Source organism: Emydura macquarii, unplaced genomic scaffold (assembly GCF_026122565.2).
Source record: "Emydura macquarii macquarii isolate MOO-44397 ecotype Brisbane River unplaced genomic scaffold, CSIRO-AGI_Emac_v2 contig_1043, whole genome shotgun sequence".
In the NCBI taxonomy this organism is placed as follows: domain Eukaryota; kingdom Metazoa; phylum Chordata; order Testudines; family Chelidae; genus Emydura; species Emydura macquarii.
In genome coordinates, this window is record NW_027131180.1 from 7,231,137 (window position 1) to 7,254,038 (window position 22,902).

The following is a 22,902-nucleotide window of genomic DNA, read 5'->3' on the forward strand; positions in this document are numbered from 1 at the left end:
GGTATTTAATAGTACATTTCCTCTAAATGTCAGACCTCTGGCTTTGACATCTGTTTTGAGTTAGCACAGCAGCTGTCTCAGCAGCAGCAGCAGCTGTGAATTTGCTGTGAGCAGCACAGCAATGAGAAGGAACATGGATGGGAAACCTCAGATTAAAGGAAAGGAAAATTCCTAAAGGACAGCAATCATCAGGTACTCAGCAGAAATTAAGCTGCTTTCAGCACCAACTTTCGGCTCTTCAAGGAGCACAGTGTTCTTTCTGTACTATTTAAAAACTGTTGAAATGTTAAATTAAAAAAGAAAAAGTTATAAAAGCTATATAGGGTCATCACCTACTTTTTCCAGGATCTGCTTATTGAGGCCCGAGTCATGCGACAAACAACAGAAATATCCCAAACACAAGCCATGGTAATAATGGGGGACTTTAACTACCCAGACATCTATTAGCAATGTAATATGGCAAACCACAAAATTTCCAATAAATTCTCAAAATGTACTGGGGACCACTTTTTGTTTCAGAAAGTGGAGGAAGTAACCAGAGGGACAGCTATTTTAGACTTGATTCTGACCAACTGGAAAGAATTCATAATGAATCTGAAAGTGGAACAAATTATTAAACAATCCATTGTAAGCACCTGGAGAATAATAAGGTTATAAGGAATAGCCAGCATGGATTTGTCAAGAACAAATCATGCCAAACCAACCTAATTTCCTTCTTTGACAAGGTTACTGGCCCCATGGATATGGAAGAAGCAGTAGATGTGCTATATCTTGATTTTAATAAGGCTCTTGACACAGTCCCACATGATACACTCATAAACATGACACACCAATAAATAAACTAGGGAAATGTGGTCTATATGAAATTACTATATGGTGGGTGCACAACTGATTGAAAGACTGTACTCAAAGAGCAGTTATCAGAGGTTCACTGCCCAACTGGGAAGGCATATCTAGTGAGGTCCTGCAAAGGTCAGTCCTGGATCCATCACTATTCAATATTTTCACTAATGACTTGGATAATAGAGTGGAGTTTATGCTTATAAAATCTGCAGATGACACCAAGCCAGAGGGGGGGTGCAAGCACTTTGAAGGACAGGGTTAGAATTCATAATGACTTTGGCAAATTTGACAGTTGATCTGAATTCAACAAGATGAAATTTAATAAAGACAAGTGCAAAAGGCTTCACTTAGGAAGGAAAAATCAAATGCACTACTACAAAATGGGGAATAACTGGCTAGGTGGTAATTCTACTTGAAAAGGATCTGGGGGTTATAGTGGACCACAAATTGAATTCAAGTCAACAATGTGCTACAGCTGCAAAAAAGGCTAATATTCTGGGGTGTATTAACAGGCACGTCATGTGAAAGACACAGGAAGTAATTGTCCCCCTCTGCTCAGCACTGGTGAGGTCTCAGCTGGAGTACTCTGTCCAATTTTGGGTGCCACACTTTAGTAAAGATGTGGACAAATTGGATAGAGTCCAGACGAGAGCAACACAAATGATGAAAGATTTAGAAAACATGACCTGTAAGGAAAGGTTAAAAAAAACAGGGCATATGTTAATCCTAACGAAAGAAGACTAAGGGAGGATCTGATAACAGTCTTGAAACATGTTAAGGGCTTCCATAAAGAGGATGGTAATCAAATGTTTTCCATGTCCACTGAAGGAAGGACAAGAAGTAATGGGCTTAATTTGCAGCCAGGGAAATTCAAGTTAGATATTAAGAAAAGCTCTCTAACTATCAGGGTAGTTAAACTCTGGAATAGGCTTTCCAGGTAGGCTTTGGAATCCCCATTTTTGGAGGTTTTTAAAAACAAGTTGGACAAACATCCGTCAGGAATGCTCTAGGTTTACTTGGTCCTACCACAGCACAGGGGGCTGGATTTGATTACTTCTCAGGATCCCTTCCAACTATGGCTCCGTTCCAGCTCTACATTTCTATGATTGTATGCTTACTTTTCTGCATGTTGCAATACTTTCTTTACAATGAAGGTGCTAAAATTCATTTGAAATAAATGCTACCAAGTTCTGTTGCTCTTTTTAATAACACACAATCATACTCACAATCATAGAAGTTAGAGATGGAAAAGTCATATTAAATCACCAGCCCAACTACCTGCCGTTGGGGATTGGTCCCTGTTATACATTTTAGCATTTCAATTTTTGATTTGGAAGTCACAAATAAAATCTTTCCGATGGGAAGTTATTTGACAGCCCCATAGGAGCTCATTCTTAGGACACTATATTTTCCATTTTTAAATTTTACCCCATGATTTTAACTGATATATCTGTGCACTCCACTTCATAAATTCACTCCCTCCTTTGTGTTAAGAAATTTTACATATTCCTAGAGAGACAAGGTGGGTGAGGTAATATCTTTTATTGGACCGACTTCTGTTGGTGACGGAGACAAACTTTCGAGCCACACAGAGCTATTCCTCAAGTCTGGGAAAGGTACACCCAGTCACAGCAAAACACAAGGTGGAACAGATTGTTTAGCATAAGTAGTTAGCACATATTGTAAGGGACCATTCAAGGTAAGACTGGCCCACACAGCAGTCATAGGACAAAAAGAGGGGGTATACAGACTGTTATAATAAATCATAAATCCAGTGTCTCTGTTCAGACTATGATTTTTAGTTTCTAGCAGAGTAAAAATCTGATATGTCAGAAACAGAGTGATTGCTTTGTGAAAAGTGTTCACCCATAGGTGAATGGAGTGTCTTTTATCATTTTCATGGGTGAGTTCATTTGAGAGCATCATGATTATCTGGTTTAAATCACATAGTTGTTATTGGGACATTTAGTGTACTGGATGAGGGTACTGGATGTACATGTTGTGATACTGGATACTTAGTGTACTGGATGTACGTGTTGTGATAGGCATGCGTAGGATCCATGAAAGGTGTGTTGTGGGAAGTGTTGATCATTGTAGTAGTAGAGATACGTTTGCAGCTTTTGTCACACTGGAAAATGTTTTCTTTACTAAAACACTAATTAATGTACTACAAATTATACTTGTAATAGGTTCTGTATAGTCCAGGTACAATAAACAAATATACTTGTAATAGGTTCTGTATAGTCAGGTACAATAAACAAGGGCTACAATTTTCAAAACTGGGTTAGGCTCATAAATTAATAGATAGGACACCTAAAGATATTTTCAGAGTGCTGAGTATTCACAAATCCCAGTGAAATCAATGGGAGCTATAGATGCCCAGCACCTTTGAAAATCAGGGCACTTTTTTAGGTGCCTAAACATGGATTTAGAAACTAATTATCTTAAACAGGTTTTCTCTGGTGGCTAAATCATAGGTGCAATTTGGGGATGGATATAGTGTACACATCTGCACAATGTTAAGGAAATCAACTTAGCAGCAAATTTTCCTGGATAACATTTTTTCTATCTGATTCTTGTATTTTAATCTATTTCCATTATCCATTTTTCCATTCAATTCTCCAACCTCCCTTCACTTTCTATTGTTTGTGATGGGCATATCATATAACCTTAGGAAGGTTATTGGTTATGGTTTGCATGGCAGAGGTTGTTGTTGAGGTTGAAGCAGGCACGTCAACCCTTGGAGAAGGCACAAGGCACTTGGTGTGCATTTCACCCCCCTGTGCAGATGGCGTGCACAAAGCTTATGTAACATCCACAAAATAAAGCAAAAGTGGGACTTCAGGTAGCATATAGGACTTATGGGACCTCCACAGCAGGCAAATGTCTTCCACTGTAGCTACTGTCCAACAATCATTCCATCTCTTGTCCTGAATACAAGCAATTCTATTGGCAGCAGAATGCTTTTGCCTGGTTCAGACAGACCTTTTCTTAAATAAAAAAAAGCTTTAGAAACCATAATTCAAATAATGTGTGCGCTTTATCTTCAGCAAACAAAGGAAGCAAACTTTAATAAAAACAAGAAAATGGAAAGAGGTGTTGTTGTCGCCCCCCCCCCCACACACACACCCCGTCCCCCCGCCCCAGCAGCCAGCTTATTTGGCCTCACTTTGAACTTGAACAGCATGAGTTTGAAAATTTTGACTCCAACTCTCATATTATTGCGTTCGCATTCTCCTTACTAAAAAGGAGAGAGAATAAAATACAATGAAACATAGGTCAAAAAATACAGCAGAGAACAGACAGATTGAAAACCACAGAAGGACCGTGAGAAAAGGAACCAAGGGAAAAGGAAAAGAGGAAATTCTAAGAAAAAAAACAGATACAGAGTATATATTGCTAATAGGGCACCCACTGTGATAGGGTAGAATCTTTAAGGACTGTACCTCTTAACTGCTCATATATGCTTCTGAGTACTGAAGCTTACCTCTTGTACTTGGGAAGGAATTGTTAAGCTGTTCCATCACCTCCTCCAACCCTGTGCTTGTGTCCTGGGGAGGGCTGAGCAGGTCATCCTCACCTTAAAAACAAATCCAAACCATAGCATTTAAGTCACTGCAAAAACATCTGGTAAACAGATCATGGTTGTAGTTGTCTTTCATGTACCTTACTGAGGTACTGAGCCTCAGTAAGGCTGTACGCTTAAAATAAACCCTCCTGGCTAATATCCAGTCTACATTTTAAAGGTTAGTTTTGTCACCAAATGTTATATGCCTTCCATTTTAATGGAGCTGTGTAAAATTAGGCAAAGCTGCAACTTAAACTTTTATTCATTAAAAGAATGCCAGGATTACCTGATCTGAGGAAAATGTCTGCTCAGAAGAGAGAGTTCATATAAATGATGGTCCTTGTTTCAGTTTTCCTCATTCCATTACTGGTACCAAATTTTGCTGTTGTGAGCTGTGCTGTTTGAACAGCTCTCGAACGGTGCTGGGTTCATGTTAGTAATGCTTTGCCTAGCAGAGTAAATCAGAACTAACTGAAATACTCGTCTGCATCAATATTAATATTTCTGACAGTTTAATTGCATCAGATTGGTGCTCCAGGAACATTCAATTGTACCACGGAAGGTTTTAAAAACAGTTCAAACAAAGCAACATACATTTGTCCCTTTGAATGATTTCTATAATCTGATTATAGGGCAGAAGCTTAATGGGAAGTTCAGAACACTTCATCTTTACAGGTATTTTTACATTATCTGATGTTTTCAAATAACAAAATGCCATCTGCCCAATTGTACATGAAAGGGTAGTTTTGCTTAGTTTTTAATCTGAAGCCTAATAGCAGTGAAGTGCTTAAAAAGCACACTTTCTAGAAGGAGAATACACCTGGAGGGTTCTCTCTGAGTGAGAGTCTCTCTTATTTGTCTAATCCTCCATTAGGACACAAAAGCTGCTTTGCCATCTGTAATAACCCAGAGGTGCATCAGCATTTTGAACATTACTTGAGCCATTGTCCCATTGCACAATCCTCTCTTAATAATGTAGAATACATCTGGCATCTTACCTCATTGGACTGAAAAAAGCAATGCCACCTAAAAATATTAATGCTAGCAAAACAAAAAACCCATTTCCGATACTCTATGTCAATAAAATCTCTACTACATGACAAAATCCAAGTCTTATAGGACTGCTACTGAGGCTTAGTATGCATCTCATCTTTGGACCAGAAGATTATAGATTCAAGTTTTATGGCAGGAATTATTTTCATGCCAAATATTGCCCTGTTAGAGGTGTTGTCCTTTGAAAACTTAGCAAAACCAAAGTCACTTTTTCCAGCCTCTGATGGATGTCAAGGTGGAAATTCAGAGCCAGATTTTCCCACCCCCTACTCAGGCTGAACACCTGATCAGCCTGGATAAAAAAAAGCAGAATCTGGCCCTGAAGGTCCAAATATTTATTTTCAAAGATTAGGGAAAAATCCTATTTTGTTCTGGCCAACATTAACTACCTCAATAAGGACAGGCATTAAATGTCCAGAGTGGTATTGTTAAGCACATACACAAGATTAGCTGTATATGCCCTCAAAGTCAATATATGTTTATTTAAAACATATTCACTGCTCCTATCTTAACGCTAAAAGCATTAAAAATTTTTGCCTAAAATTTACTTTTATATTATAGTTAAATACAGTTTAAATTGTATTTAAATAAAATAATGAAACAGGACATCATACAAGCAGCCCCCAACAACTACTAAAAGACTCTCCCTGTATTGCTTTTCTTCATGCAATCTACAGTGCTCAAAACAGCCTGACTCTCGCTCTTCATTAATCCACTCCCAGTTCCCATAAAAGGTATGGGGGAACAGTTAGCTCTTACAGTGTGTTCTGAAAGTCCCTGAATCTGGCCTCGGGTGCACAAAATTGGAAAGCGAGCTCCAAAGCCAAGTACCCCTCACCAAAAATATTTTCTTGTCAGCCATCTCTCATACTCAAGAGGAAACTTAGCTCAAGTGCTGCAATACTGATTGGGGGAGAGGCAAATAGCTTGGATCCTAGTGTTTGAAAGGCAAAACCAACACCTAAATCTTACCCAGGAATCAACTGATAGCCAGTACAGATCAAGGAGCACTGGTGTAATGTGCTCTGTTTGCAAAACTAGTTAGTGAGTAGGTTGCTGCATGCCTTTTCCACATGGTTTGGCAATGTAACTCTATGGAGAGCACATTGCAGTAACCTAACCTTGAGATTACAGTGACCCGATAAATGTATCATGGTCTACGGCCCACAAGAGAAGGCCTCCTTACCAAAAGCAGATGATAAGCTACCATTACCAAACTCTAAGTTCTTTAAAGAGCTTTGGAACACACTCTTTGTATGACAATCATTTAAAACTATATTCTGATCTAGACTATAGAGGGTTCCGCCCCTCGGCATTCTAAAGCAGACAGACCTATTGCCTCCAATCCTTTGGGATACAAAAGGAACACGTGACAAACTGTAACAGTTAAAAGTGCTGCACATTAGCAGAGCTAGCAAGATCCCATGTGATCTTTGTCCAATGGTACTGGAATACTATTTCACTGTGAAGTCTCTTTATGACTACACTGAAAATCAATTAAATATCTTACAGTTCTTCTACATTTTTGTCCCAGGAAACTAATTTTGGTATAACAAATTATTTTAAATGGGAGTCATCTTTAGCAGGATGCACGAGAAGCCATTTACTGTGTGTTTGGCTTAACTAATGACACAACAAAGACCTACACATCTGTTAATAAGAAGGCTGGTAACTGCTGACTTTTAGTTTTGCTTCCATATATTAAAATAATAGATTTTATGGAAAAAGGGAAAATGTATAGAAAGAAGTAATTAAATGGTCATGAAATGATTAGGCTCACCACAATTTATTTCTTCAGATCACTGATCTAAATCACATATTAGTATGCTCACAACCAATTTTTCATTTTGTGTATTGTGTAAGTGACTAAAGTAAGCAAGCAAATAATTTCAGGGATACCCACAAAGAACCTACCACCCCTTTTGCTCATGACTTTACTCTCCTCTCACCTTTGGTATTTAACTCTAAGATCACTTCAGCGCTATACAGTCTCTCAAAGGTACATTACTCCACTCTGGTTGTTGTGTAGGAGGTCCCTATATAGTCGATTTTGTTGCCCCAGTCATGCATATGGTGATGGTTGCATTATCACTCACAAGGTAGCAGAAAAAGTCCAATATGGGTTAAATCTGCCACCTCCATTTAATGTAAGACTGACCATAAGTTCTCTATCCCCCACCTCTGCATCTGAAGGAAATACAATTAAGGAAATATGTTTTATAGTGTGATAGAGGAAAACATGAATTCCCCAATTATTTTATTTTTTTTTTTTTTTAAAGAAAACTAATATGGAGTAAGCTGATTTATCTGGACAAATCTGAAGAATGCTATCAATAGGTTTAAAATTACTTCTTTTGTGAAGCTATTGATATTTTGAGGTCATCGAATTAAATCAGTTAATTGTAAGAACACATTTCAAGATAATTACTATTTTACTTAAAATAATTCCTTATTACAGGTGGGACCTGGAGGGACAGACCCCATAGAAACCTGTCAGGGTCTCCGTGTGGAAGGTGGATGACTGCCTAGCAAGGTAGGCATGCATATAAGCAGTTTTCAAGATGTGTCTTCTCTATAACACTTTTGTTCTGAATAAATAATACTTTGCTTTATGAAGTCTGGATGGTCCCTGGTTAACCCTGTCACAACCCCTGGGAAAGAACAGGATAGGAGGTGCTGAACTAAACTCAGATTTGCAGAGGTGATCACAGTGAATTGCAGGAATCTGCTGTCTTAATCCCTGCTTTGGAAACAGTGGATTCTCTGGTTTGGAGACAGTGGATTGTAGGACCCTGCCCAAGGTGATGACTAGAGGTCTGAAACCTAAATGGGGTGTCCTCAAGGAGGCCATGAAGAGTCTGAGGTGCAGTTACTCGAGGAACTGTAACAATGGGAATAAATAACAATCTACTGCAGAAATGTTACCAAAATAAAAAATACCAACCATTATTTATTGAAGATGATTGCTGAATAAACCTGTCTCCACAACCAAGCTGTGATTTATCACAAATATATTTATAAAAGCTACTGGGTGGGTATTGCCTGTCAACGGCATCTCACTCAGTTCTATTTATCTGAGCAATGATACATTAAAAATAACATCACGTCAATTAATATGTGGGATGATTGATCATGTATTTTTTATTCACAAATAAAACTGTGTCCATGTAAATGTGACCAGATTAGGTCAAATTTATTAGCTTGGAGGTTACCTGAACTGTTTGCTTTAGCTTTTTCTTGGTATCGGTTTTTCAAATGCAAGCCCTGATGGAGCTTTTTGTTTGATGTAAAAATATCTGTGACACTGCGCTATGGTTAAATACAGAAGCCTACATCACGATATACAATGGAGAAATAGCCAACTAAAGTCAATGAGCACTGCAAATGCCCAAATTTAACTGCTGTTTGTATTAACAACGCAATAAAATCTTTACTATCCTTAGCTAACGTTTTGGTGTCCAATACTGTAAAATACAAATAAACCCATCGCTTGTGACAGTCAGAACATTGTCATCTTACCCATGGTTTCTGAAGTCTGGCTGCCGACTACCCGGAGAAGCATTGGCTGACTGCTATCTGACCTCTGTAAAGAGGTAGAAGGAGAAGATAGTGTCGTACCATTCACCTTGGCATCTGCCTGGGGCTGAGATATCAGATTAAAACAAGGTGATTATTCACAGCTAACCACATTTGAGCAAATCTTTATATTTCCATAGTGTGTATCTATTCCATAATGTTTACACAGCAGTTTTATTCAATACATTTCAATGGGCTCCAGATCCAAATTCTAAAATAAAAAAGATTTAAAAATATACTGCATTGTATTCAGACACCAGCGATCTTATCTTACCACTTGCGATCTTCAGTAAGATCAAGTTCCTCTCTCTGACTACACTTTACAGATACCACTTCTTAATGTGCTACAGTTATTGGTAATGCTTCAAACCCTGCTCTGGAAAACCATTCTTCAGCATTCCAAAGGAAAAGCCTAAGGACTTACCTGTTCCAGCAGCTGCCTCAGCCTGTGCAGCTGTGACTCCAGCTGTTTGTTGTGATCCTCCAGAATCTGCATCCTGGCTTCCAGGCGGCCCTTGTGCTGTCGAAGCAGCTTGGCTTCTGCAATGAGCTCAGCATCACGAGGACTTTGGGGGGAGATAGGCATCATCTCAGGTGGGGATGGCAGTGGAGAAAGTCCTTTGTGATCATGCTGTTGCTTCAATTGGTCATATTCAGCCTGCAGGTTTCTGTTGATGTTAAAAAAAAAAAAAAATGGAATGCCTTACCTTTAGAAAGCAGAAAAGTGCAGTATATGCCGAACCCTGGCTACAGTAGTCAGAATGCACTTGATCTCATAGGATATCACACGTATAACTATTAGGAATGAGCAAACAGTTTGGGATTTAAGCCCATCCAAACCACCTGCCTTGGACACTGCTGAAACTAACTTACACATTTTGAGTGGTTTGACAGATGTAAGGTGTCAACTTATACAGGTACTGAGATGTCAGGATGCTGCCCTGAAACACAGATATCATTGTCAGATCTCTGGTCCATAAGAGTTCTGAACTCTTTTCCCAGACCATACGTGGTAGGTGAGGGCTGGCTATGCTCCAGAAGCTCTTCCCAAAACATAAGCAGAAAGTACAGGAGTTCAGTTTTCAGTTTGCTGAACTTTGTATTTAACAACAGACAATGAACTAGCATATTTCTAATAAGTGGGAGTACTGTGAAACATGCAGATTACTATTTGATCACAAAATACACGATATACACAATAATAGTAATGCTTCCCACTTACATAGCGCTTTCTCTGTTCGAAGCACTGAGCAAATATTAATTTATTTTCACACCACCACAGTCAAGGAGGTGGGCAAGAATTATTCTCTCTGTTTTACAGTTGAGAAAACTGAGGCAGAGAGAATCACATAGCATGCCAGTGTCAAAACTAAGATTAGAATTCAGGATTTCCCCACTTGCACCACTCTGTGCTCATTCACTACATTGGCCAAACTGCCTCCCTTACATTTAAGATAAACAGGATTTCCAAACCTACAGTTAGAATGGTTAATCGAATAACAGAGGAACACAGTCAATGTCACGAGCTGACCTATAAAATTAGATTCATTCTTCTGTTAACATTTTAATGTCTGGGCTATACACAGCATTCTCTGAATGCCACATTTCCACTACTACTTTACTACCCTGTTAATTATCCTCCATTGGGCTAACTGGTATTCTAGTCAGTCTCTTGTATAAAATACTCCATAGGATTAATATCAGAAGTGAAGCCAAAGAGTGTCATGCTGAAGAAATTCTACTGAGCACTTGAAACAAAAACTTTTCCCTGGTGAGTAAAGTTGCTTTGTTTTCTTTTTAAGATCTCTCTGCATGTTCTGCAGAATAGAGGAAGCAAAAAACTAAAAATCTAGTTATGGACAACGTAGTCCATCTTACAACTGAAGAAGTAAAGTTTTGTAACAGCAATCTTCACACAAAGAGGAAGTATAATAAACTGTATTGGGGTTTTGCTGCTATGATGTCTCCTTACTACTTCCCAGAGGGAAAAGTGGTACCATAGGCTAATAAACCGCATAACTGCTTACTTGCCAAAAACAGTGGCCTAGATTTTCTTAATTTTTAAAACTCTTTATTATATGCCCTGGTGCAGATAGATGAGAAGTTGTGAAAACAGAGACCTTTTTATTATTCCTGCCAGTGGACCCAAATTCATGTTTACATTCTGACCTGGAGGCTTAAAAGCACCCCCCCCCCCCCGAAGCCCTACTGTAAGATTTATTAAACTGGGGAATGCTTAGAAAGATATAGAAGTACGTCCACAGTACATGAGTGGTTCTGGAGTGGGGGGCTGTATGTGGTTGTACCATGGGACAGGATTCTCCAACATGAAGTTTAGCAGTGCTAAAGGAACAGGACAGGTTGCCTGCTCCAAGCAGGAGAGGATCTGCACTTGCTCAAACTTGCACTTGCACTTGAAGTCAAACATGTGATGTGTAATTTCACATAGACACAAAAATGATGTCAAGAATAATGAGAAGTTATTTACCAGTAACTGTTGTTCTTTAAAAGCATTGCATCTGCATAGTAACACTTGTGGCATTGGTGCCTTTTGGGGATGAGCTGTGGCATTTTCTAATGGGCATTTTCTAGTCCATTGAGGACACTCACCCCCCTCCAGCTCTCCCTTTGTGGAGGATTCTGGAGTATGAAAGGGGGAGCGGCTCCACCCACCCTTCAGTTCCTCCCCTAATTTTGGCATTCTTTCCCTGAGAAGTGGGGAATATACAATGGTGACCCACTCAAAGAACAGCAATTATTGGTATGTAAGCTCTCTCTTCTTTGAGCTTCCCACAGGCATGCAGGACAACACCCAGGAAGGCTGATGAGTTCAAGATGAAGAGGAACTGCAAAACTGCCACACCTCAGGATGGGAGGTCAAGAGAGTATTAGAAGTGACCACAATTTCTCTCTCCCTGATCTGACCTTTGCGAGGGAAACATTTTTGCTTCAAGCACATACAGAGCTTCCAGTAATAGTTTTTCCAAAAAAAGACAGAAGGCTACAATGAATGCTGTCTTCAGGTTATTTGAATATCTTTTGATATACCTAGAAGAATTAACACCTGGTAGTCATAACAAGGATGACTTGGGAAATAAAGACAGATTAGTGGTTTGTATGAGGTGAAAACAGAGCAGATGACACTGATCATGGCATATTTCCCATATAGACTACAGTTAACAGAGGATTGGCCATTTGGCCTGTTTCTCACTAAGTCCACAGGCTATAGCGATGGCTAGGAGGAATGCCCTCTTTCTAGATAGCTGACCAGAGGTTCCAAGAGCTTTCTGAAACAAATTCAAATCCCAAAGCAAAAGAGAAATATGCACTAGAGTGAATGCTCTGGGGTAGCTAAATGAATATATCTACTCTCTGGCACTCATTGGAGAGCCAAGTGCGTTGCCATAAAGAAATCCAGGTTCCTTTGGGGCAGCCATCTATGCAAAGCACTTATCTCAAGTAAAAGAAGAGGACCTGGGGGTTACAGTGGACAAGAAGCTGGAGATGAGTCAACAGTGTGCCTTTATTGCCAAGAAGGCTAATGGCATATTGGGCTGCGTTAGTACGAGCATTGTCAGCAGATCGAAGGAAGTGATTATACCCTCTATTCAGCACTGGTGAGGCCTCATTTGGAGTGCTGTGTCCAGTTTTGGGCCCCCCACTACAACAAGGATGTGGACAAGTTGGAGAGAGTCCAGCGGAGGGCAACAAAAATGATTAGGGGGCTGGAGCACAAGACTTATGAGGAGAGGCTGAGGGAACTAGGCTTGTTTAGTCTGCAGAAGAGAAGAATGAGGGGGATTTGATAGCAGCCTTTAACTACCTGAAAGATAGTTACAGAGAGGATGGAACTAGGCTGTTCTCAGTGGTAGTAGATGACAAAACTTGGAGAAATGGTCTCAAGTTGCAGTGGGAGAGGTTTAGGCTGGATATTAGGAAAAAGTTTCTCACTAGGAGGGTAGTGAAGCATTGCAATAGGTTACCTAGGGAGGTGCTGGAATCTCCATCCTTAGAGGTTTTTTAAGGTGAAGCTTGACAAAGCCCAGGCTGGGATAATTTAGTTGGGGTTGGTCCTGCTTTGAGCAGGGGGTCGGACTAGATGACCTCCTGAGGTCCCTTCCAACCCTAATTTTCTATGATTCTATGTAACACTCATGGTACATGGAGCTATTATAAAGCAAGTAAAGACCAAAGTCTAGATACAGAAGTGAGTGCCCTGATATATGAGACAGAGGAGGTCGGGAGAGCAGAATTCTCTCTCATTTTTTTAAAAAAAACATGTTGCTTAAAAGCAAAGTGTATTATGGATACTTGTGCTCAAGCTCAGTTCGAAAAGGTGATATACGACCAATGTCACCTTTTAGGTAGCAATTTTCATGTGCTGTCTGGACAACAAACAGCACCACACACCCACAATTCCAAGGAATTGGTGTTGTTAATCTCAGTTGAGAAGCCCAGATAAACCAGTTCAGTGCCTTCCAACTAGATGCTGCTGCTCTCTGAGTGCTCAGAATCAGGTAAGCTTAAAACAATATGAAAGCATTTCCAAGACACCTGCACCTGAAACTAATTGCTCACCATGCCCAAATAGCAGATCAAAGTCCAGGATTTTCCTGGCATGACAGTAGAATAGGTTCCAGGATTTCAACATCAGAGATGTTGCAGCAGAGGGCTGATTCCAACTGGAACAGAAATCTTCAGTGGCAAGGCAGTGAGGTTCCAGGAGCAGCTGCCAATTTTTTTTTTTAGTTTATTTATTTTAAATTGTTGCTCCTTGGAAGCTTGGGGGACATCAAAGTACAGTTGATTGTGCATAAATAAAACAAGCATGAAAATTCAGCAATCCAGCCATGATAGTGGCAGATGATAGTGGAGCAGTCTTCACAAAAACTTTTTATAACCTGTCTTCAGAAACAAAATATTGAGACTGGAATATGGAACTGATGCATCTCCAGACAGTAATAGTCTTCGCCAGTTTCTTAGTCAGGGCATCAGATTAGAAGTCAGTCATTTTCAGAGCTGATAAGTGGTACAGCACTGAATGAGACGCACAGGTTTCAGATACACTTCAGTCTGGGGCTGGGAATGGCGTACAAGACGTTAGTGCTGAGGATGTCTGGCCACTGAAGGACACCTAGCTCAGGGAACTCAGCTGGAGGGTTGGAGACAACAAAGGCTATTCTGGGTACTACTCAGAACCTCAGCCTGAAAATGTGAACAGTTCTATTGATTTCACCTGTAAAGAGCCCACCACAGAAATGCCTAGAGCCTTAGCTGACTACCCCTGCAGGCCTGTGGAGTAAATCCTCAAAGTACTGTTTACATGAAACTAAGCATTTGACACCAGAAAAACGCCAGGACAGGAGACTCCAGATGATCAGGGGACTATTGTGCTACCTATATAAATAAGAGTCATTGGTGCCAGGTTGTCAGCGCTGAACCGGACTACATCTACGTAGGTGTTATGGGGGGAGGGCACAGATAGCATATCACAGAATGCAAGTGGTGATGGTGCCTGAAAAATCAAGAGTACAGGATTTTGGCCAGGGGACTGAGCTGACCATGACAAATCAGAGAATTCGTGTGACATTGATATAGGATATAATGTCCCTTTGGTAAGTGGCACTTCACAGACAATCAACAGTGCCAGAATTGGAGCTAGTTGGGGACTTGAGTATTGGCGATACTTGGCAAGTGATGCACCTAAGTTAATGATGCTGGGTCTCAGGCCCCAAACTACCTGGCTCTGATGGATCAGAGGATCCTAATGCCACTTGACTTGGCGCAGAGCCTCTTCAGTTAGGGCCAACTCTAGTGCCGTTTACACGGTGTTGACAGTGCTGGGACCCTGGCACTGGTCTCAGCCAGATAAGACCCAATACATGGATGCCGCTTAAACTGGGCACAGAGCGACTCAGGCTCGCAGGCATCCAAAGCTGGATTTACACATTGCCAGACCTGGTTGACTAAGCTTGAGGAACCTCTCCCATCAATAGAAGTGTCTGAGGCAGCTCTTCCGGTCCTGCAGGTCATTCAGACAATAGCCATGCCTGATTGATTTTATTTCGTATTTGTTCTTCTAGCTAAAGAAAAAAGCCAATGAGGGAAGCTTCAAGGACGTTGCCTTCAATTTGATCTCGCTGCAATTTTGGAGGTTAAAATGGAACTGAAGCGTGGTTGGGGCTAATCCCCCTTTAATATCTGCTGTGAGGGAACAAACAGGGAAGAGCAAGTGACCCCAATGGACAGTGCTCTCTGTAAGAGTCTGCAGGTCAACACCAGGAGGTGCCATTCCCACAAGCATGAATATGCATGAGCCAATCAAAGAAAAACTGCAGGGGAAAGGAAATAAAATTTGTAAAATGAAGGAAAAAAGTATAGCTTACTGGAAAGTATGATTAGAGCTGCTATGCAATGCTCACTGCTACTCTCTAGCTCAGATCTATGCTGCAGCTCTTAAGGGATTTATTTCTTCCCACTTGAGACATTCGTGTTTTGATTTTCTCTGTGCTCATGGAGAATAAGTCAGGTGGCCTGAGTGGTGATCTAGTGAAAATAGATGAATCTTGCATTGCACTCTGAAGGAAGACAGCATGAGTTCATCTTGAGTTCTTGTGACAGCTAGTCATAGGCTCTTCCCCAAGAATATGTTGTCTCCAGCTACAATGTGTTTAGTTTGGGGTACAAATAGCCTCATTTACCTTAGTGTTGCAAGAGTGATGCAGTAGGGGAAAAGCCAATAATATCAATGGGGCTGATTTTATTTGATGCAAAATTGATGATCCTATTTTGAATGCCACTGCCGGAATTTCTTAGGGGGAAAAAAGAAATCTTCTAGCTATTTCTACTAGCTCTGGAAAACAGACTTATCCTGTGTGGCAAAAAAGAAATGTTGTTGCAGGCTAGGCTTCTAAGGCATTGCTCATGCCAGGCACAATTGGCATTCATGCTCAGAAGAAAGAGCATTTCTTAAAAGCTTTAAACACAAAAGGGAAAGTAAAAGGAAAGGAGATAAAGGCATAATCCTCTCAAAATGAGAGTGAGCGAGCACTGGCAATATTCTATAATCCAGCCTCACTAGGCACAATTCAGGGCAGGTGACTATACCTTGGCAATGGACGTGACAGCCTAATAAAGCTGACAAGCCTTCTGATCACTGGGCAAATACACCCTATTTTACTAAGAGACCCGGAGAAGAAGAAAAAGTAGATTTGTGCCTCATTTAAACATTCACAAAGTAAACAACATGAAGCGCATGCAATTCAGCTTTAAATCCATGCAGCTATAAGCAGTTTGGTAATTGACTCATGAGCTATTAATAGCAATCATCACTGGTGGGATTAATTGTTTGGTAATGGAAGTCTCAGTGATTCCCACAGTAAAGAAATCACTTCTGGGGGCATCAGGGATCCTGTGGATCAATATTACTTGTAATCCTCCTCACAGAAAGTCACGGGTTTATGCCTCTCCCTCATTCTGATGCCATTGTTTGCATATGATATTCCAGGCCTCACAGATTTATCTCTAATTCCTTCAATGCCAAAGTATCTGTCTTCAGGGGGTAGGGAAGATTGAGAAGACACTGTTTGTTTCTGTGCTCTTTACCTGGGAGAGGGCGATAGAGAAAAATGCACTTATCAGAGAATTGTCCACTTTTGTCTCAAAGGAGCGAGACAATCTACCATCTACGTTCTCTTCTTCATGATGGAATGATTTGGTTTGTCTGGGAATGTCCTGAATTTTACTCCTAAATTTTAGCTGCCTCTGCCCTGCAGACTCAGAGCTGCAAGGGCTTTTTCTCTTTCTAATGTCATTGCCTCCTGACAGTTCCTTTGCTCTGTGCCTCATTGCAGCATCTCAGAAGGGAGCAGCAGCTGTAGAAACAGTCTACTGGCCCCAACACCACCAGCTGGACCCTCTAAGAAAAGAGCATGGAGAAGAACATGGTTAAAGGGGCAGAGAGAGAAATGGGGAAAATCTGGTACGCAAAGCATTAAAAGAGAAGGCGGAAAAGAGAAGGGGGAGGAAGGGGTCCTTGAAAGATTTCTTTCAGGATGGGATATACTCGATGGGGACCCCATCCTGAAAGAAATCTTTCCTGAACCCCCTTTTCTGGCCTTCAAACAACCCCCCCCCCAATCTCGCCAAGTTCATCATCAGAAGCAAGATCCCTACAGACCAGCATACACCAGCTCAAAGCGGCACCGGACCCTGCCAGAACAACAGATGCAAAACCTGCAGCTATATCTCCACTGCTACAATGATCATCAACCACCACATCTTTCCAGATCCATGGATCCTACACATGCCTATCAAATGTGTGGTGTGCCTCATCCAGTGCATTAAATGCCCCAACAACAACTACGTGGGTGAAACCAGACAATCACCACGCTCTTGAATGAACTCACACAGAAAAATGAGACCAAAAAACTGTACCACCTGTGGGTGAACACTTTTTACAAAGCAATCACACCATATCTGACCTATCAGTCCTCAATCTCAAAGGAAATCTGCATATCACTTACAAAAGATGAGCTTGGGAGCTTAAATTCATAACTTTACTAGACACTAAAAATCATGGTTTTAATAAAGACATTGGATTTATGGTTTATTACAACAATCTATAACCCACTAACTCCCCTCTTTGTCCTATAACAATAGGAGTATTAAGAGGCCACTTCACCTTGAATGGTCCCTTAGAATATGTGATAACTACTTATGCTAAACTATCTGTTCAAACTTGTATTTAGCTGACTCTCTAGTTCCTTTCCTAGACCCAGGAAGAGCTCTGTGTAGTTTGAAAATGTCTCTCTCTCACAAACAGAATTTGGCGCAATAAAAGAAAGATATTACCTCACCCACCTTTTCTCTCTAATAAAGAAATCTCTTAGTCCCTCTGTATTAAGACCTGATTCTTCTCTCTGCAGATACATTGTTCTGGGCCTCAGGCTGGTACCTGATTCCTTCTGCTGATAATCTGCTTTTAAAAAAATAACCTGGCACTAAAAACATTTTTGTGAACCAGAATAAATTAGGTGCTTTGCTTTGAAGAAGCTAGAATTCTGATAGCAGAAATTAGGAAATAGTACTGGATTACAACTAAGAAGTATCCTCCCTTATTTATACAGAGACTGAGAAGCTTTCATACACAAATATTTAGAGATTATATTGCCTTTGGGAGACTTTTTCATCTGTTATTCCTGATTAGTTGTTACTATATTAAGGAAGTCATAATGAAATGCAAGGCACAAACCCCAAATGAACTGCTCAGAACATCTATCTATGTTAGGGTTTTATACTGCCATCCATCATTGTAGCATCTTCCCAGTTTAAGAGCAGGCGTTTTTTCCTCTCTGTTTTAATTAATTAGCTTGGGTGGGTGGCTTTTGTGCATGTATGGGTAGAAAGGGAGTTCATTTTCTTTCTTCCTCAATGATTCATAATTAGGTGGCCCACATCACTTTTGAAAGCACCAAACCCTACATTATAGTTTTAGTTATATTTTATAAGCTGTCCAAAAGTTCCCAGGCATGTATGCTATGTAAATGAAATATATGATTGATTTAAAAATGTTGGTTCTCTTCCACTTCAGGAAATATCTGGGCTTTGTATATTTTGTATTAGGAAGTCAAGAGCTACACTCTCTTTTCAATCTCACCACTGCTCAGTGAGCAACAGTCTGTCTATCTGTAGCTCCTGCCATCTGGAACAGCCTCCTTGTACCCCACTATCTCACTGATCCTTCATATCATGTCAAGTCTCATCTAAAGTTTATTTTTTCTCCTTTGCCTGTTCCTCTTCATTTCTCACTTCTGCTGTTTATTATGCAACTCTGTAGACCATTTGGGGAGGCAGCGTACACGAAAGCAGCTCTGCCAAATATCATTGTATTGTCCTTTGTCTGGATGATTTGTAAGCCTATGAAGTTTCATTAAACTCCAGATGCTGATGTACCATCCTTATGGTAAGAAAAGGGTCAATCAGTTCTTTCACAAAGGGATAGTGTGGATGACACAGGATCCAGTCAGATCTAATACCAGAGTTCATGAGGTAGGCTTTACCTTTATTATTATTTGTATGGCATGCTGAACACACACATAGTGGCCTTAAGATTTTACAGTCTGAATTAACACAAGATGCAACAACTGAGTGTTACAAATAAATGGAGAGAAAGGAGGAGTAACAAAGAGTAGCTTTGAGCATAATGTACAGGTTGGTTTTTTTTGGCGGTGGGGGGTGGGGAGGTTGTTAAGGATACTAGTGACCTAGGAGAAATGGCTATTATCTGTGGTTCTGTTGGAGCACATTTCTTATACAGACATATGGCCCAAAGTCTGTGGCATGCACTTAGCGCAAACCCAGAAGAAATTGCGATTGTGGGGAATTTGTGATTTCCCCTTATTCTGGGGTTGTTTGGATGCCAGATCAGTCTATTTCAGTCTGCTTTAATTTATGCCAGCTGCCAAAGCCTCCCAGAGGCTATTCTGGCAGTAAAGGATAAGCTGGGCCTAACAAAGTCTAATCACAACCTCTGTGCTGATGGCTGGGAGGCAGTGTGTCATAAGAGCCATGACCATAGATGTGTACCACCCAAGAATTCTGTATGCAGTGGGAATCTGCAGTGTTGCCAACTCCTGCGATTATTGCATGAGTTTTGTGATAATGAATGTTCTAAAAATCTCCGGCCCAGAGGCAAGTGATTACATGAGAACCTCTTTTAATTTTAACAACAACAAAAATGTCTAGCAGTCGTTGCAGAAGAAAGAGTCTGAAAAGGTAAAGCAAGTGCACACTAAAGGCTCAGAAATCCCCCGTTCATTATTTTCTTTAAATCTTATGACTTTGAGGGACCTGACTCATGATTTTTCAGTTCTCAGTGTCTCAATATTGAATCCACCAGTGACCATACCTGCCAGGTTTAGTGCTGGTTTATGCCGGTTGACTGGAGCAATGGAGCCCCCAAAATACCAGAGAAATGGGGCTACAGTGTTTTGATGCTGTGAAAACCCACTTGAGCATTTACTATGAAAGGTAAAGAAAAGCTAGGAATGGAAAGTTAAATTAGGAGGAAATGAAGAAAAAGGAGTCTACAACCAAAGGATTAAGAAGCGGGTGACATAAGTATAAAAAATGCATGTGTCCTACCTAACATGGCTCAATATTCGCTCTGTGCAAAGGACCATCACAAAACCTGTGCACCATTTATGATCACAGGGCACAGGGGAAATTCATCCTATATGAAGGTACTGCACAGTTAGTTCACAGCGGCTTTATCTTTCAAAAGAATACTGTTCTGAAGTTATTTCAAACCTCTTTTATACATACATCTTCCTCTCTCACCTGTCTTTCTAGGGTAAAGATACCATCCAACTGATTAGAAAAATCTCTCCCCTCCAAGGAATGATGGCAGAAAATTTACACAACCCTCTCTCATGTAATGCAAAATAAAGTAACATTGAAGAGTTACTTCAAAATACATACTGATAAAAAGAACCCAGTACATTGTACACAAAGAAGAGTTATACAACACTGTTTACAGAACTTGTAATAAGTAACCCTATAATCACAAAATCAAGTGACCCATATTTTCCTTTGAAGTTTTATCATTACAAAGATTCTGCAAACTGGGCTAAACACAATGCGATTCATGATTGCATAAAAAGAACGAATGGGCTTATATTTATACCATTTTGTACTATCATTTCTCACATATAGAAGAGAAAGTGTGAGAGAGCACATATGTAGTAGATTTAATAGAAAAGCTTAATAAAACAGACATTGTAACAGCATGTTTCTCAGCTTCACTTCTGCCCTTTTGTGCGTGTGTCATGATATGCAACTATAACAACAGCTGGAAAATATATCTCACCTGTTTTCTTCTTCCAGATCTGCTAGGATTCTCTCTAGTTCACCTCTTTCTTCACTCTCCAGGGAAATCAGAATCTGGGCAGGGCTGCGAGGCTGGCTCAGTGGGGATTCCTGGTTCAAACTTTGGCAGTAGTGCTGGATTAACAAATGTTCATCATCTCTGGAAAAACACAGCAAAACCCCAAAAGCTGCTTCCTTCATCCTCATTTTTATCGTTGTGATTACTGATAAAAGGCAACGCATAGTAAAAATATCTTAACTCTTGAAAAAATTCAGCTGGATTCATTGTGAGGAGCAGGGGATTAGTGTACTTGTAGTGAAATTCGCTCAAGTGATTAAACTAATTCACTACATGCCTTTCCCTCATCCTCCATATGCTTAGCATCCACCTTTTCCTCCCTCCCTTCCTTCATCAGGTGTCTCGAACAGAGCTCTGGTGCAGTTGAGGATCTTGGCTCTCACATTTTGCCTTGTTTACATCCAGTGCTTACTCACACTTGCATTAAAAAACCACCATCTTGTGCTACCTGCTATGCACTGCACAAAAACTTGTGGAAGTAAGGCCAAACAATTTATTTGTACTCATAGTCCTGAATATCCATTCTTTTTATACCAGACCTTTTTCCAGGTATGCTCACCTTCTTTCCCTTTCTCCTTTTCATTTACTGTATAGTTAAGTTTTACTAATATTTTTACTGAATATTATATATTTCTTGTACTCCATGCACCTTACTGTTTTATGGTTGGAATTAATGAAATTTTCTGTATCCTATTTTAAGAAAAGCTTTATAAGATTAAAATTATTGAAAAAAATAAATCTAAACTTATTGTGCCAAATTCACTGGTTCATTGGAATTGCACTGATGATGTCAGTGGCGAATCAGGCCAGTTTTTCTGACGCACAAATTATGTTCACATTTACATATGCAGTCAGAATGTTAATTTTATTTTAAAAATGTTTTAATATATAAAACCTGTTTTATTATGGATGCAGTGATGTTGGGTGCATGAAACTTTTCAGACATATAAAACAAAAAGTTCCCCACACCGAGAAATTACAAATCGACAAGACCAATTCTGCACTCCTTGCATATTCCCCAAATCCACTGGGAGTTCTGGAGAGGGGACACCACAATAAACAATTGGAACAGGAGAGTCTTGTTTTTCAAATGTCCTATTTTATAAATCATTTTGTATAGTTTTTGTTTGTTACATGTTTAATTGGGCATTTATAGTGTATCTATTGTAGTTACTTTTGAAAAATTAAAATATTGCTGCTTTAAATTTTATTCTTCAAAATACCAGTAAAGCCATTGTTTAGACTATTAGAGTGTTAAATGACTTAGGTCATTCTAAAATTATCTGAGTTAATAAAAGCATCTGAAAAACTTGTATCTTCAAAACAGGTAATCCCTTTTTTAAAAAACAGAAAATGTTAAAGCTCCTAAGTTTAGAACTTTCATACAACATTTCAGCCTTGAGCTGATCCATGCAACTAAATTACAAATCTGTGGAGAGAAGAAAGGGGACACAGAAGAAAATCTTTTTTTTTTTTTTAAATGTTTATGTATTTGACAGGTTTTTGTGTAGAGTCAGATTCATGGTTTCCCGTTAGTCACTTAAAATAAAATTTTCAAAATCCCCTAAGTGATTTAACAACCAAAGTCCCATTTTCAGAAGTGACTCAAGCACTTAGGAGCTGAAATCCCATTAGATTTAGGCTCCTAAGTGCTTAAATCTATTTTTAAAATAGGGCTTAGGTGCATTTGGATTTTTTACCCTTTAATCAGTCTTTCCCCCTCTTTTTGTTTTTGTGTGTATTTCACAGAGCAACAGAGTGCTTCCTCCTCCAAGGAAAATGTGATATAAAAGCACAACAACTGCAGGGGGACTCCGTGTCAGGTGCAGTTTATGAAACTACTTTTAATTCATTTTTATAAAACTGACTAGATTTCAAACTGTCTGCAGCCTTGGTCCTTTAGGTATGAAGTAAT

The 22,902-nt window shown here is 39.8% G+C and overlaps 1 protein-coding gene across 18 annotated transcripts in view; it reads right to left on the minus strand.

The window, feature by feature from the left end:
* DMD (dystrophin) overlaps window positions 1-22,902 on the minus strand; it is a 1,854,857-nt gene that overhangs the window by 13,639 nt on the left and 1,818,316 nt on the right. For 17 of the 18 annotated variants that reach the window (XM_067545076.1, XM_067545077.1, XM_067545074.1 and 14 more), the window contains 4 exons: window positions 20,910-21,068; window positions 9,465-9,708; window positions 8,984-9,107; window positions 4,331-4,423 (listed from right to left, as the gene is read on the minus strand). In XM_067545076.1, coding sequence (XP_067401177.1) covers window positions 4,331-4,423; window positions 8,984-9,107; window positions 9,465-9,708; window positions 20,910-21,068 — 620 coding nt within the window. Of the gene's footprint in view, window positions 1-4,330; window positions 4,424-7,413; window positions 7,652-8,983; window positions 9,108-9,464; window positions 9,709-20,909; window positions 21,069-22,902 lie in introns of those variants that run through there. The other variant, XR_010919130.1, reaches the window with a different exon arrangement.